This window comes from Vidua chalybeata, chromosome 18 (assembly GCF_026979565.1).
Source record: "Vidua chalybeata isolate OUT-0048 chromosome 18, bVidCha1 merged haplotype, whole genome shotgun sequence".
Lineage (NCBI taxonomy): Eukaryota > Metazoa > Chordata > Aves > Passeriformes > Viduidae > Vidua > Vidua chalybeata.
This window is the reverse complement of record NC_071547.1, coordinates 12,260,403-12,277,108: the sequence shown is the minus strand read 5'-3', so window position 1 is coordinate 12,277,108 and position 16,706 is coordinate 12,260,403. Positions and strand designations below refer to the sequence as shown.

General features: G+C 50.2%; 1 protein-coding gene across 8 annotated transcripts in view; it reads right to left on the bottom strand.

Moving 5' to 3' along the window:
* Positions 1-597: 597 nt before the first annotated feature.
* RNFT2 (ring finger protein, transmembrane 2) overlaps positions 598-16,706 on the bottom strand; it is a 29,406-nt gene continuing 13,297 nt past the window's right edge. For 5 of the 8 annotated variants that reach the window (XM_053959042.1, XM_053959048.1, XM_053959043.1 and 2 more), the window contains 4 exons: positions 10,196-10,345; positions 6,110-6,175; positions 5,064-5,165; positions 1,226-3,350 (listed from right to left, as the gene is read on the bottom strand). In XM_053959042.1, the coding sequence (XP_053815017.1) occupies positions 3,216-3,350; positions 5,064-5,165; positions 6,110-6,175; positions 10,196-10,345 (453 nt within the window). In that variant the 3' untranslated portion in view covers positions 1,226-3,215. Of the gene's footprint in view, positions 739-1,225; positions 3,351-3,775; positions 4,760-5,063; positions 5,166-6,109; positions 6,176-10,195; positions 10,346-15,150; positions 16,323-16,706 lie in introns of those variants that run through there. The other 3 variants (XM_053959049.1, XM_053959047.1, XM_053959050.1) reach the window with 3 other exon arrangements.

The window sequence follows — 16,706 nt, the reverse complement described above, 5'->3', positions numbered from 1 at the left end:
ATCCTGCTGTTGAAATCCATGACAAACTGAACTGGTTAAACTGGTGCAGTGTCTGTCCACAGACAGCCTGGAATGAGGCATTCCCAGCTGGAAAACTGCACTGCCCTGTGAAAAATGGCCCCAGTGAGGACAGAATAGCACAAAATACTCAATTTTCCTACATAACATCTGTCCCTGATCTCAACAGGAGCCTGTATGGAGTATGTACAGAACAGACTATCTGAGGCTCCACACTGCATCCTGGACACACATTGTCCATGTCCAACCCTCCTGGCTGTATCTCAGCTCCCCAGCAGGTGCACAACTTTCCTTGGAGCCAGTTTGCTCCCAGCAAATTTGATTTTCAATCCAGGCTTCAAACTCAGCCTTGTACTTGTGTAACTTTGCTCTTTGTGAGCTGAACTTGCCATCGTATCACAGCAGGTGAGGAGACTCTGGCAATGCCAATTCCAGATCCAAGGGCTGGGGGAATTGTAAATACCATGGGAATTGGGCTTCCCTAGGACCAGCCAGTCTGAGAAGAGGGGAGGGATCCTCACCTGCTGCTCCTGCCTTGGGTTTTTACACCACAAAACACAAACTTCTTTTTTCTTTCAAATATTTATTTGAATACAGGAGTGAATTTTGATGTGACTTCAGGGTCCACTCTGAGGGAATGACTGAAGTGCTTGAATTTCCCAAGGTTTTTAATATTTAGAGAAGAGCCTTTGGAGCTTGATAAATACTCACTGAAAGCATCTGAGGATTAAATGGCCATTATTAGTTACACCATTATTACTTACACCTTTTTTAGTTACATCTTTATTAGTTACTCCATCAGTAGTTACAGGTGGCAGCAAGCAGAGCAAACCCAGCTGCAGTGGGATTTAGTTCCCTGGGTTTTTACAGCATCCCTTTTCCAGTCATTCACCACAGTTTATCACAAAACCCTCCCACCCTCCTTAGTCCTGAGGCCACTGGGAATTCCCCAGTCTCTCCCAGGGGCATTGCCAAGGGAATGACAGGCAGGGAATGCCCATTCCTGGCATTTTGCTGATCCAGAACCATTGGGATGAAACTCCAGCAGGGTCACTGTGCAGGTTTCCCCCCCACCAAAGCAAGGGCAGTGCTCAGAGTTCTTGGAGCTCCAGGAGGCTCCTGGTCCTGGCTGGATGGGGCTTCTCTCTTTTGTAAAAGGAATTTCATATGCTGAGACTCTTTGTACATATTTATAAGGAATTTATTAAAAAAAAAGAAAAATAACTGTTCAATGGCAAAAAAAGGCTCTGGGTTTTATTTCCTTTGAGGAATTTCCTTCCACAGCCTTTCCTGTTTCCCCATGGGAGTCAACAGGTTCCCAGCAGCTGTCACTGGAACTGAAGTTTCCCCTGGATGTTTTCTGGTCCAAGTGTCGTGTTCTAGGAGAAAGCAGGACCATCCCTCCCAAAAAAAAAACCCCAAAACTTTAAGAATGCAAACCCACCTTTCCCTTTGATTTCCTGCTTACCACCAATAAAAACTGAATTTTGAAGCAGTGTATCCCACACTTTCTGTAGAGCTGGGTCCTACTGAGCTTTTCCTACACTTCTCCAAACACATTTTCCAGGAGCATTTAGGGAAAAAAAATCAGAATGAGAAGTAGCTTTCCAAACAGTTTTAGAGCAGAAACACCAAGCCTTGGGTTCACTGGCACTGCAGTGACACTGAGGCCTTTCAGAAACTCCCTGCCCATGGAATCACTGATTTCCCTTTTCCTGGTGAATATTCCAGACTATCACACATAACATTTTTAATGCCCAATGAAAACCTTGCTCCCTGCCGTTCTGAACTCTGTCCCATCCCAAAGATAGGGGAGCTATTCCCATTGCAGAGAGCAATGAGATTCCTTGGCTTAGTTCTCCACTTTCACAGGATCCATTAGACAAGAATTTGACATCATTTTGGTTTGGAAAGTAAAGCTTTTCCTCCTCCGCTTCCCTGGACCTCCCAAGCCAGGTTTGGACTCTGCCCAGCTCAGGCTCTGCTCTCACCATTCCTCCTCAGCCACACTGAGCTTATTTCCAAAGAAATGTGGAGTCTTACTCCTGTTCCATCAGCTCCCGTTGGCTTTAATTCCTCCCCTGTGGAGTTTCCATCAGCACAGACACAGCCTCCTTCCCTCAGGAGCCTCTTCCTGCTGATGGCTCAGTGGGGCTGTCACCTTCAGCCATTTCCATGGCAATGAGCTGGGGGGATGCTGCTGCTCCTGGGGGTGGCAGCAGAGGTGGTTTGGGGACAGGGAAAGCTCCAAAACAAACAGCAGCTCCCTCTGAGGGCTTGTACTGCTGGAGAACCTCAGCAGAGAGCTCAGCCACAGGGATGGGGTTAATCCCTATTAATTCCTGCCAGGGATCTCCTTCCTCAGGAGCTCCTGTTCACGGCTCTGGTTTTCCCTCCTCGAGGACCCAGACAGGTCCTGGCTGAGGAGCACAGGGCAGGGACACTGAGCTTGTGAGATACTCTTAATCAGGCGCTGGATTTCCATCCAGACAAACCCAACTAAACTTCAACCTCCCTCTGCTTTCCCCAGAGACTGGGAAATCAGAAAGTCTCACCATGAAAAGTAAAGAGGAAGAACATTTCCAGGGAAAGGAGCTGTCATTTCCAGCTTCACTGGCAGGGTCCTTCCCAAGCTCCCTGTGATTTTCCTAAAGTGACAGCACGTGCCATTTGTGGATTCAATTGGAAAAACAGCAGCTGGGAAATGGGAAATGACATTTCTGCAACTGTGGACACGAGGTTCTGAAGCACTGCTTGGGAAGAGTTCTTAGAGAGAGCTGCTCTGTAACTCTCTAAAGTCATGGACTCAGGGAATGTAGGGCCAGGTGATGTGGAGCACAGCTTTGTTCAGCACATGCACTCACAGCTCCCCTGCCCTGGACACGCAGTGTTTGTCCATACTGAAAGGACAGGAAAATAGCAAACCTCCCAGACACTTTATAACCCTGTAAGCTCCAGAAACACCCTGGAGTCTGCCACAGCATAACCCACACCTCCCCTTCCTTTGAGGGTAAAGTTTCTGGCCAGTCACAATTGTGTTGGCTCAGAGCTGGAAGAAGGACTGACAACAGAACTGAGCAGGGATCCTGGGATTGTCCTGCTCCGTGCCTGGTGAGCTGCCCTGCTCTCAGTACCCCTGCAGTGGGCACGGGTGCCCTGCTGTCAGTACCCCTGCAGTGGGCACGGGTGCCCTGCTCTCAGTACACCTGCAGGTGGGCAGAGGTGGTGCCATCCTTCCAGCAGCGCAGCGTCTCCACGGTGACCGAGCGGCACAGGGGACACGTCTTCTCCCGGTCGAACCACAGGCACAGGCACTCCTCACAGAACACGTGCTGGGGACACAGGGACTGTGTCTCAGCTTGGAAATGGGGCTGTGTGTTCTATCCCCATCTGTCAGAGGTGGGGCAGTTCTCTGCTGTTCACTGGGCAGTTTTTTCTTTATCTCTCCCACAGCCAATCCTCCCTCCAGGAGATCTCTCCTGTTCATGGCCACTGAGTGTCCCTGCATGGCTGAGAAAATTCCATCAGCCCATGGGGAGAGGCTGTGCCCAGGGGAGGAGCCAAGCATTCCTACCTGGATCCAATCTGCCCTTGGAACAGCACAGCAGCCTTTGCCCACTGCATTCCCAGAGGAGCAGCTTTCTGCCCCACTGCATTCCCAGAGGAGCAGCTTTCTGCCCCACTGCATTCCCAGAGGAGCAGCTTTCTGCCCCACTGCATTCCCAGAGGAGCAGCTTTCTGCCCCACTGCATTCCCAGAGGAGCAGCTTTCTGCCCCACTGCATTCCCAGAGGGAGCCCAGGCCCATCTCCAGCAGCCCTGGAGCTTCAGAGGAAAACTCCAGCCTTGTCCAGGATCCTGCTCCAGCAGAAGCACAGCTGGCACTGCAGGAGGGCTGAGCCCCCATGGAATGGGACTGCTGCCACACCCTGACCCACAGGCTGCCAGGGCCTGCTCTGACTCTGGCAGTGTTTGCTTTGTACTATTGCATTTGTACTTTTAGTTTTCCTAGTAAAGAACTGTTATTCCTATTCCCATATCTTTGCCTGAGAGCCCCTTAATTTCAAAGATCATAATAATTTGCAGGGAGGGGGCTTTACATTTACATTTTTCATTTCAGGGGAGGCTCCTGCCTTCCTCAGCAGACACCTGTCTGTCCAAACCAAGACACACCACCAGCAGGGAGGCAGCTGGTGCAGCTGGCACTCACAGGGTGTGGGAAATAAACCCCAGTTTGCCAAAGCTCTGGTTTTTAACAGCACTAGAAAGAAACATTCCAAAGGTCTACAACAACTGGGCTGACGGGGAGCTGAGAGGGTTTTCCTCTACCATATCTCCCTCCTCAGTTCCCTAAGTCCTCACTAAGCTCTAATAACCTCTTTCTTCCTTCTGCTCCTTGCATTTGCTTTATTCTGCAGTCCCAGTTTCCCCTTTTCAGTAGATGTCAGTTTTCATCCTCTGGTTTCTGCACTGACCCCTCCCCAGGTTCTCCAGCACACACCATCCAGTCCCAGACTGGGAGAGCAGGAAAAGGGCAAGGAGGGAGCACGAGGAGCTGTGAGAAGCTGGGAACTCCTCCACACACGAGGAGTCAGCAGAAATGTCACTCCTCAAATCCCAACTCTGCCAATCAGATCCAAAAGCAGCTTCTCAGGGACTTCCAGCCTGGAAACATCTGCACAGGTGTTCACAGCAAGGCTAAGAGGCACCTTTGGTGCACAGATGGCTTTCATTTGATAACCCTGTTATCAAAAGGGAGTGTTAAAGCTACCCAGCCCTCTCAAGGGGCAGGTAAAGCTCTGCTCACTCTAGCCCCAGGGTCTGCACTGCCCATTGCAGGCCCTACCCCACAAGGCTGTGCCCACCCCACAGCCACGGTCACCCCCTCAGCTGCCACAACCCAATGGTCACCCAGGGCAATAGAGATCCACCAGGAGCTGGATCAAGAGCCAGCAAAGGCCTCCAGGAGCTCCCAGGCTGGCTGTGCCTCTCCCCACTGCAGGAGCTCACTGAAGGAACGGCAGCAGGGGAGTTCTGGGGTCTTACCTGGCACAGAAGGATCAGAGGTTCCCTGAACTCTGCCTGGCAGATGGCACAGATGTCTCCTGCCTCACTGCACTGCTGGCTCGTGGCACGGACTCCATAGGTCTGTCAGGGAGAGGTGGGGAAAAACAAACCCCATGTCAAGGGACTGGAAGGGGAAATGTGCACAAAGATTGCTTTTCACCCCCAGATTCCCCACAGGGCTTCGTGTCACCGGGTGGGGAAGGGGGACCTGGGCACAGAGGAGTCTGGAGCTCTGTGCTCATGTCTGCCCCTCCCCTGGAGCTGACTCAGTCTTTTAGGGCCTTCACTTGTGCAGCAAGGATAATGGAATTTAATGAGCTCAACAGGGAGCTGAGAGGATTAATTCAGCACCATTTGCAGGGGTGTTTAGATGGAGGGAGGGATTATTATTATTATTGGCAAGCAGGAGACAATAGAAGAAAGAGTAACAGCAGCTGTGCCCACAGGCTACCCACTTCCCCTTTAGATACAGGGAAGGTAAAAGCTGCTTCTCCCACTGTAACAAATTTAGGGGAAACAGAAACCTGCTGAGGGAAAATGACCAGCCCAAGCTCAGGGAATAAGCAAGATAAGTTCTAACTTTGATGAGGCTCTTTTCCTCTACAGCCTTTGATTTACCCTTTTAAAATGTAAGTCACTGCAGCAGATCTAAATATCAGCCCTGTGGAATGCAGTGCCTGGGATAATTCCTGTGCACTGCAGGGTCTCTTTCAATGCCACTGCACATCAGGCACCACAAAGTCCTTCCCACACTCTGCACTACAAAGTTTTGTCAGCTCCTTGCAGTTGGATTAATCCACATTACACAGAGCTTCCAATCAGACAGAACAGGAACCATCTCCCACCACAGCTGGGCCAGGGCAGATGTCAGAAAAGGTCCCTGACATCCCTGACAGGAGCCCCCAGCTTGTCCAGCCATGGGCTAACATTGTTTTGTTCTGTGGTCCTGAGCAATTTTCAATTTTATCATTCAGCAGGAACAAGGTTCCACCTCTGGGACTGCTCCTCCACGTTTAACTCCTTACCTGCGGGGTGCAAAGGACCTTCAGTGCCTTCCTGACACTTCCCACACGGCCACAGATGTCAAAAGACTGCAAAAACACATCCCATTTTAGATCATTTTCACAAAACCTCTGTCTGTGTGTGTGTGAGTCCAAAAACTCAGCAAACATTCTCCAAATGGATACTCAGAGGGGAAAAAGTAACAATGGTGCCAAAAGAGATTTCATGGTGATCATGAAATATGTAATAAATGGGAATTGACAGTGGGGAAGGGTGGCCAGAAAAGCTCTGGGAGCAGCTGACTGCAAAGTGGGGACTTCAGAGGGCACAGAGAGGGGCTGGCACCAGGCTGGGCTGGGGACAGTTGTCCATCCCACTAAGCAGGGAAGGGCTAAAATGAACCCATTGCCATAGGGAAGGGAAGGGGAAAGGGGAAAGAGGTAAAGAAAATGAAAATAGCTTGAAAACCTAACCCAGTCTATCATCTCTGTGTTCCCTACCTGCTGGCAGAGCACAGGGAAAGCTCACTGATCTAAAGAAGATGTGAAAAAGTGACAGTGCAAGGAGCAGCCCTGCATCAGCTGAGGCTGGTGGCACAGCAGGAGCTGCTGGCTGTCACCTGGGGCAGGGGAGGCTGTGATGCTGCAGCTGCAGAGCTGGAGCAGCACTGCAAAGGCACAGAGACAGGAGTTGGCTTTCTGCTCTTGAAGTGTTTTTGGTGAGAGTGACTGAGTGGGCTCGCTGCAGGGAATGCCAATGAGCTCATCCTGCAATGCATGGGGAAGCAAATGCAGGCACCAATAATGCTTCCAGGCAGCACACACAGGGCTCCCAGGCTCCTTCCAGTAATGCTTCCACTCAGCAGCCACCACCTGGGGCTGCCCACTGCCTCAGACATCCCATCTCCCACCAAGGGTGGGATCAGCCCTTTCCTTCCCAGCGCAATTCCCAGCTTTTCCTGCTTGCTGTGCTTACAGCATGACTCCAATGTCTCCTCTCTCCCAGCCCATATTCCCCCCTCATTCCCCCCTCTGGAGCCCCCTGCACCCCCAAAAACTGATTGTTTCAGAGGGCCAACACCCATTCTTTCTCACCCATTTTTTGTTGCTCCAGCCATCACTTCACAATTGGGTCACACACAGGGAGTGCTGCTGCTCAGGACAGGCAAAAAATCCAACCTGGATGCTCTGTGTGTGAACACCCGGGATTTCTCCACCAAAACCAGAGGCTCATGGCTCCACAGTGCAGACAGAGACACCAGCACAGCTCCAAGCAGCCTCCTGGAAGTGCTCTTGCCCTGGTGCAGGGGAAGGGGACGCAGCCCCAGCCCCAGCCGAGCCCTGGAATTCTGCCAGGAGCACAGGAGCTCTCAGTGCCAAATTGGCTTCTGTGGTTCTTCTAATGTGGTTTGTGGCTTTGCTAATGTGGGCTCCTCTGGGGATATTTTCAGTGTCTCAGGCAAGGAGCTGGACCTGCAGCTCTGGGGACTGGAAATGGGATGGGCACAGCCAGGGCTCTGTGCCCTGCTCTGAGAGAGGAGCTCCCTCTTCCCTTCCACTTCCAAGCAAAGTCTTGGTGTGCACAGGGCTGACCCTGGCCTGGACACAAACTGCCCAAACAGCTTTTCCAATCTAGATCACCCCAACACTCCCTATAAAGGCTTCACAGGACAGGAACATCAAGTTAACCCCTAAGGAGCTGTTCCCACCTGTGCCAGGCCCTGAGGAGCCTCACCTGGGCTCTCCTCCCACAGCCCCTGCCCCTGGGCCCAGCAGCTCTAGTTAAGCTCAGCCCTGGAGGTCTCAGCTCATGGCTGTGTCTTAGGTCAGAAATGCAAGATTTAGCTGGGGCTGTGTGTCCTATCCCCATCTGTCAGAGCTGGGGCAGTTCTCTGCTGTTCATGGGGCAGTTTTTTCTTTATCTCTCCCACAGCCAATCCTCCCTCCAGGAGATCTCTCCTGTTCATGGCCACTGAGTGTCCCTGCATGGCTGAGAAAATTCCATCATCCCATGGGGAGAGGCTGTGCCCAGGGGAGGAGCCAAGCATTCCTACCTGGATCCAATCTGCCCTTGGAACAGCACAGCAGCCTTTGCCCACTGCATTCCCAGAGGAGCAGCTTTCTGCCCCACTGCATTCCCAGAGGAGCAGCTTTCTGCCCCACTGCATTCCCAGAGGAGCAGCTTTCTGCCCCACTGCATTCCCAGAGGAGCAGCTTTCTGCCCCACTGCATTCCCAGAGGAAGCCCAGGCCCATCTCCAGCAGCCCTGGAGCTTCAGAGGAAAACTCCAGCCTTGTCCAGGATCCTGCTCCAGCAGAAGCACAGCTGGCACTGCAGGAGGGCTGAGCCACCATGGAATGGGACTGCTGCCACCAGCCTGACCCACAGCCTGCCAGGGCCTGTTCTCACTCTGGCAGTGTTTTGTATTACTGCATTTTTATTTTACTTTTATTTTTCCCTAATAAAGAACTGTTATTCCTGCTCCTATATCTTTGCCTGAGAGCCCCTTAATTTCAAAATTATAATAATTCAGAGGGAGGGGGTTTGCATTTTCCATTTCAGGGGAGGCTCCTGCCTTCCTTGGCAGACACCTGTCATTTCAAACAAGACACTGAGCTGTGCTCTGAAGGTGCGGGTGTCCAGCTGAGCTGTGCCTTGCTCCAGATCCCCCTGCTCTGCACCCCCCAGCAGCTGGGGTGGCTCCTCATCCTCCCCCTGAGCCTTCCTCATTGCTGGGCTCTGCCCTGCAGTTGTTGGACTCCCTCTGAGCCTGGCTGGGGAGGCCCTTTCCTGCCAGCTGTGGTTTTGAGCTTGGCTCCCCTTGCTCCAAGGAGCAGAATTCCCCACCTGCATCTTTCCCCTCTGAGGGCTTCTCCAGGTGTAAGAAATGTCACGTGGAACTGCATCTCTCTTCCAGGTGTTGAGTTACTTGTGCAAGCAGGGAACAAGAAAGATCACTTGAAATCTGTTCTTGCCCACCTGTGGTCTGCACACCTGAGCTGCCAAGGCAGAGGGGTGGGGGGTGGATACTGCAGTGGCTCCAGGCAGTGACACCTCTGAAAGGGCCACCAATCCTCCCCCCCAGCACAGGGAGAGGAGCTGGGGCTGAGGGCTGTGCAGGGAGCTGCACTGGCCTCGTGTGCTCCTGTCCTGGCACTGCTTGCTCTGCTCCTGGCTGGGGCTCAGACCTGCTGTGACCACATCACTTCACTGGCCATGACCTCCTCTGCCTGATTTGCTCACAAGAACTGCAAAGGCCTCGACAGGAGGGGTTGCAGGACCCTATTCCTGCACAATACTCTGTAATTCAGCATTGCTCTGCTCCTCTGAGCTGTTTCCAGCTTGGATATATTCTGTTCCTTATTTTTCAGTCTGCTCCTGCAGAGCCACAGGCACAGACAGAGGGATCTGGGATGGAGCAAGCCTGGCCCTTCTCAGAGGGGTGAACATGTGGTTTATAACAGTTTGCTTCAGCTACTGCTCTGCCCCTGGGCAGGGTTTAACACACACCACTGGAAAAACAATTATTTCTAGACCTGGGACTCCTCTGACTAAATCACACCTACTCATTGACAACTGTACCAACTCTGTGCTCTTATTTTTGAGGAAACATGAATTAGTCCTGCCCATCACTTGTATCAGCCAGAGCAGGACCTAGAATGGGACCTGTTTTATCCAGGCAGGACTTGGCTGCTGCTTTCTCTCCCTGCTGCACTCAGAGCTGTGAGTGGCAGAGGAAAGCTTAGAGACAGCCATGTGAGTGTCTGCAGCCTGCCTTTGTGTGACATCTGGAGGTGTGCAGCCAGCCAGCACTGCTCCCCCAGGACCAGCTTCCCTTCTCCTGCAGCCTCTGCAGAGAGGGATTAGCAGAGCAGCAATGACTTCATGAGTCTGATGCAACCCTGGGAGCAGGCTCAGATCCTCCCCCAGCCCAGCAATGCCCACATGCTGGGCAGCAAAATGCCTCTGGCAGCTGAAGCACGCGGTGCTCCTGGGCAGAGACAGCCACAACCAAAGGAGCATTTGTCCCTTCAGCTGTGCTGCTCCCTGCTCCTGCCCCCCCCTGCTCCTGCCACAGCTCCCAGGGAATGTTCAGGGGGTGGTGCTCACCTTGCAGAGGCTGTACATGATGATCAGGATGCCACCCAGGAAGTAGCTGCTGGATGGATCATCCCCCATGATGTATTTGTACCACAGCTGGATGGGCACCAGGGAGCGGAACAGCTGGCTCAGCTCCTCAATAATCAGGTAAAACTTTCCCTGCAAGACAACCAGGCAAGTGAGACCATGATTATTATCAGCAAGTCAAAACAAGAACATTTAATTTGTGCAGGGCTGGTGTTCACTGATCACTGCACTGTTAAATGGTGCAGAGACCTCACTCATGAGATGCAGCTTTCTCTGCAGCCCCTCAGCTCTGTGCCCAGAAAAGATAAATATCCCTTCATTCCTCCACAGGGCTCAGCTGAACACAAGCAGAACAAGCCACTGAAATATTCACTTGTTTTTTCAACTTAAACTTGAAATTTGGAATCAATGAAATCTGCTATGCAGCATTTTTGAATTATAAACTTTAGAGCAGGTTATGGATATTGTGTGTCTGGACAATGCTGCAGAAAAACAAAGGTTAAAATGGGACTAACATGATGTAAATTGTAGATATTATTATTAGTGAGAAAAGGAAAGCAAGTTAGATCTCTGACCTTACACCCCTTCTGAAGGTACAGGGATTAAATGTAAAGTGACCTCACTCTTCCTGACAACTTTTTAGGTAATCCCAAAGAATCAAATTAATGACGTTTGAGACCATCCTTCCCCTCCCCCTCAGGTTTGTGGGCAGTGCACAGATAAAAAGACTGGTGCTGAAAATTAAACCCTCAGGGCATTTAAAACTCAAAGGGACCAAACCTTCCTGAAGACCTCAAGGAAGGAAGCGTGGGGAGGGGGAAGTGTGCTGCTTGAAATGCTTCTCTCTCAAAAGAGACTCAAAGAATGGGCAACATCCTTTGTCAACCTTCACCAGAGCCTGAATAAGTGTCTAATTTAGGGCCACCCTCAGTTTGTTTTGTCCCACGCTGTTTTACAGGGACAGCTGGTGGCAAACCGAGCCCAGAAGGATGCTTAATCTGCAATGACATTATCTGGGCTGAGATTTGGGTTTGTCCTGTCAAAATCCTTTTATTTGCTAAGCTCCTGGAGAAGGGGAAATTCCCCTGGAATTTTGCTGTGTTGTCCCAGTTAGCTCTGTCATCAGTGATGTCATCGCAGGCCAATCACTAATTGCTGAGGTGGGGATGGGGATTGAGTCCTCGCAGCCGGGCTGGCAGCAGCCAGCGCCCTTCCCCGGGGGCTGCGATGAGATCACTCGCAGGCCATCCTGCAGCTCCCGGCAATGCAATCCTTCCCACAGCTCGGCACGCTCATGAGCTCATGTCCCGCGGGACGCGAGTGAGCTCACACCACACCAGCGGCAGCTATCGGACACAGCTGCTTGCTTACCTGCCCTCCCCATCCCATCCCATCCCATCTTTATCCCCATTCCATCCCTATCCCCATCCTCCCCGCACCCCATCCCCATCCCCTCCCCACCCCGGGCAGCAGCAGCAGCAGCAGTCCGGGGTCGGAACCGCCCCAATTTATTCAATTAGCACTCCGGCCTCTCCCCGCCCGCTGCTGCGATGTAATCATGGTTTATTTCGGGCGCTGCTGGGGCAGAAATAACAACGCTGTCACCGCGTCCCTCCGCAGGGCTCTGATGAAAGCTCCCAGCAAGATAAAGGCAGCGAATTTTGCTTTCTGCAGCTCGTCCCTCCCAGCCGCCCCCCTCCATCGGTCCCTGCCGCTGGGCTGGGACAGGTCACTGCTTGCTGTCCCATTGCATCAGCCAGAGCTGCTGCACCCAGGACCCAGCACCGCGGCTGGACCCTGCTCCGGCCTTCTCCTCTGAGCACCGAAAGCCCCGAGTGCACAGCGAGGTGTGAGGAAAGCTGGGGCAGCCCCAGGGCACAGCCAGGCTCTGGAGGTGGCAGCGAGTGACAAACTTCAGCATCCAACCACAACTTCTGCACCCCTCCCCAGAGCTGCCAGAATTCCTTTATCTTCAGTTTCCAGTGGTAACTGCAGGGTAGCAGGATTTTTTAGCAGCTAGAAACTTGCTGACAGCCTCCCAAGAGTAAAGTGATGTTTTACGGGATGCACCCCTCCCTGCAGCCCCTTTAGCACCCACCTGACCATTAAATGTTGGTAAGTTTAGAGTGATTCCAGCAGGGAGGGAGCAGTACAGGGGCAGCTGAGCATCACTTCAAGAGAACTAGAAATTTCAGACATCTCAGTGCACCACACCAGCCCCTTTTTTAAATGAGGAAAAGTGCCAGAAAATCAGAAATAATTCTACAAAGGGCTGATGCAGAAGTGAGGCCCTCCTTCTGAGCCAGAAGCTTGGAAAATGAGGATTGTTCCCTACAATTTCAGCAGTAAAATGTAGATTTCTGATAGCAGCAACTTAGTGCAGACAGCACCCGTCAGTGGGAAGCACACTCAACATACCTGTCTGCCACTTCTCAGCTCTGTTATCTCTCAGCTATCTAGGTTACATTTCTCAAAGTCAAATCTTTGTCTCAAGCTGTATTTTATCTGAAAAATCCAGCTAAAACACATCAGCTTTTTTGTTCCTTCAAGATTAGAACTGTGTGTTATATGAAGCACAAACATAATTATTTCTCCTGTGCATCTGATTTGGCACCACAGCAGAAATAAGGCAAGGCCTCTCTCTGTCAGGTGACTTTTCCTATGTCACAAAAACCTGTGTAAATCTGGGAATTTTCTCTGGAATGCACTGTAGAGAGATTGAAGATCTCTCCAAGATCAGCAGAATCTTTCTGGTGGGCTTGCGAGCCAGCCCCAGTGCAGGACTGGGCTGTGTGGGAGCTGAACTGCAGAGATTAAATAGGATATTACCTGGAATTATGGCTCCTGATGAGGGTGGGGGTCGGGAACAGCAGAAAGGCTCTGCTCTCATCAAGGGTTAAGCCTGCCCAAGAAGTGAGAGGGGCAGTAGTGCTGGCCCTGCTTCCTCTGAGGGAGCTGCTGTGCTATCAAACACTTCATTAGCACACGTGGGGAAGGGCTGTGCTGGGATCTAATTTTAGCAGCTCTGCTGATGAGCCTCAGATACCACATGGTGAAATTTTGATTCCTTTTTTTTCAGTGCTCAGTTAAAACCACAAGTCAATGGCTTGTGTATTATCCCCCCATTTTCTGAACCTCCTTCACCACACTGAAATACCATTTCTGTGCTTCAAACCAAGCACTTCTTTTGAAAGAGGGGAATTCAGCATTTTCACACAATTGCACTTTCCCTTCTGTAGATGCAGAGTTTCAGTCTGTACTGCACTGAAGGTCTTTGCATGGAATTTCTTGGTATTTTGTTACATCCTCACTACCTGATGGCAGATCTGCATCTGATCCTTTCCTGCCATTTGAGCTCTGCTCAGAGGAGCACATTCCTAGAATTTCTTCAGTCCCTTTACTACATCAGCACTACAGAAAACACTTTTAAAACCCCTTTATTTTCATGCTGCTGGCTGACCTCAGGGACAGCTTTTCTCTGCGTTTTCTAAATGAGAACCTGAGACACAGAAAGACAAAGGTCAAGGCAAGGCTGTTTTGGTGTCCGTGCTGAGGTGCTGGGATTAGACTTTTTATAAAGCACTTCATTTTCTAGATCACGTTACCATTAAAAGCTGAAGCCCTGACTTCAGTTTGCAGCTCTACCTGACTTCTCTAGACTCACACAGGAATTATTTGGCCAAGTAAAGGACAGGATTTAATTCTCCAGTGTAGCAACTCAACTTGAACTTGTAGAACGTTCTTCTCTTTGTTTCCTGTGAACTTTCCAGTTGCTGCAACAGCTTCTTTCAACCCCTCACCTTCATCCTTGGGGCAGGGTGACGGAGAGGAGGAGCCTCACAGAAAAATAACACGGAACAGTGTAATTAAAAATTGAATCCCAAGCTAGACACAGCAAAGGGGGCAGGTTGCAGCAGCAGAGGGAGTGCTAACTCCCCCAGGGCTCAGTGTGCAGTCTCCTTTGCCATAAGGCTCTGCCTCAGTGTGCCTCCCCACAAGGAACAGAGGCACAGCAAGGATTGACACAGCGGAATCAGAGCGGGGCATGCAAGAGAAGTGAGAGAAGTTGCAATGAGGCAACTGCAAGGTGTGATTAGCACTCGAGGGAAGCTCCAAGTCTCACTTGTTCTGCTGCCAGCAGCAGCATTAGGGCATATTCTGAACATGCTTGAAAAAGCTTTGGAGTCCTGCTGGCAATTTGGATCAGAGGAGAGCAGGCTCTGCTGAGATTCCAGGTCATGGTGCCAATAGATCGAGTGTTGGGTAGGAGCAGTAAAACAGAGAAAACTCCCAGATTCACACAGTAAACAGCATTGTGGCATGGAGGATGCTGGTGAAAATCCATGCAGGACTAATGAGGAGTAATGTCAAGGTGGGACTAGAAGGGAAATTGAGAATTTTAGTTAGTGCACAACGTTTCTGAAAATCACATCTTTTGTATCTTAAATGGAAAGTTAAACTGGGAAAGCACTGAAGAGCAATGATTTTTAAAAAGTTCAGTAGCAGTGACTTGCAAAGCAAGTTTAGGGAGGGGGGGCAGAGGAGTCCCCACTCCTCAGTACCTGCTCTTATGCTTCAGTTAGTTTTTTAATTTTGTAAATAATAAATCCTACACTTCTGACTCTGGGACAGCACATCAGTCCCAGCTGCAGCAGGGAAAAGTCTTTGCAGAACATCCTGGAGTTCCTGTGGCTCAAGAGGACCCGAGCTCAGACTGCTGTCCATGAAGAGTGAATCTGTCAGTGAGCTCCCCCAAAGAGGAGCCCAGGTCAGAGAGGAGAGGGGAATGAGAGGATGGGCTGTCACCTGCCTGGGAACACCTCTTCAGCCACACTGCGAGGGAGGAGCAGGAATAAATTCCATATTGCACAGACAAGGACCAGCAACATCTTTGCCTGGGTATTTTTTATTCAACATCATCTATGAGCTAGCTCACACTGAGGTTTTACTGCTTCTGTATTTTTAGAGGACCCAAATATTCCAAGAGCCTTTTTTTTTCCCCTTAGGATAAAAAAAAAGTGTAGTTTCAGAAGGAATATGAAAATTAATGTGCCAGGTTCCATGGCAGAGCTGTACCCATCTATGACAGGAAATATGATGTACACCTGAAGAAGCTTTTTGGTCCAAGTGCAGAACTTGGAATTGCTGCCACATCCAGGCCAAGTTTTCTCTGACCAGACTTGATGAGATGTTAATTTAAAAATAAAAAGCACTAATAAAACAATCCACTGGAAAAAACCACCAAGCAAGCATTTTCAAAGCTGCAGTGAGGGGCCAATGTCAATGTTCTCCTTCTGCATTTTCACTCTCCTGGAAATGCAGTCCAGTCCCCTGTAACATGACTCTGCATTGAGCATGCAGAGAAAATCCTTACTTAGGGCCTTTCTTATGTATTAAAATGTTCATGTTATCTTTGTCCTCTATAGGGATAGGGACACACAGATGCAGGAACTTGGGCTAACAGTTTCTTACAGTCCTATTTGGTTTAATTTTCTTTCTCCCTCCCCCCATGTTTCACTCACTTCTCCAGCTCAGACTGCTGATAACAACATGAGGAGGGGATGGGAAGCTTGCAGGCACCTGGGATTTCCTAAGTGAAATCTTTGGCAACTGTGTCTTTTTATTATTTATTTCCTGATTTTGAATTCCACCCCCCTCAAGCTGTCATTCCTTAGCAGTGAAAATGAAAAGCTGCCCTTGATGTGTGCTCAACAATGAAAGCCTCTGCAGGCCACATGGCTCCTGCAGTTTAATTTACTTTAATTCGTTTTATATTGAACCAAATGATCTTATTTGCCTTTTTTAATGGAGAGCTTTCAGCCAAGCCCTCCCTTCCAAAGGAATGATGAGCTCAGCTGTTACTGAAACTTGTACCCAGCTCAGTGTCCCTGTCACAGCCTGGGGGGAGGGAGGGACACCTCCAGCACAGGTGGGATCCTCTGGAAACTCCACAGAGCTCTGGGATCAGTCTGATGCTGGGGTTACCTTCTTTTTCCTGCTTTTCTCTCCAATTCACAAGCTCTTCTTTCCCTGCATTCCAGCCTGACTGGAGTCTCACAGCCTCTCCTGCTGCCTCTGTTTTCCAGGTTGGTTTGGAACCTCGGAAAGTCTGGGGTTAATTCATCACAATTTAAGTCTTCCCTCATTCTTTGGAGGAGTTACTCTGAATTTCTGAGTTACTCAGGCTTGGAGAACTCTGGCTGGTTGTACCCTCACAATAAAGCAGCTCTCATGCTCCACACTTCAAGCACCCGTGATAATGGGTTTTGCCCACTGTGCAAAGACAAACTTTTTCTGCCCCTCAATTTTAGTTTGCTTTCTCTCAGTTAAAGCATAAACTGATGCTACAAATCACAAAAGTTTACAACAAAAATTGCCCTTCCTGTGATGGGCCATACTAGGAAAACATGACCCAGGTACTTTGGATGGGGGGAACTGAGTGTTCTAACCCAGCTTTTTCACGTGTTTACTTTTAAAATGAAAAGATGCATCC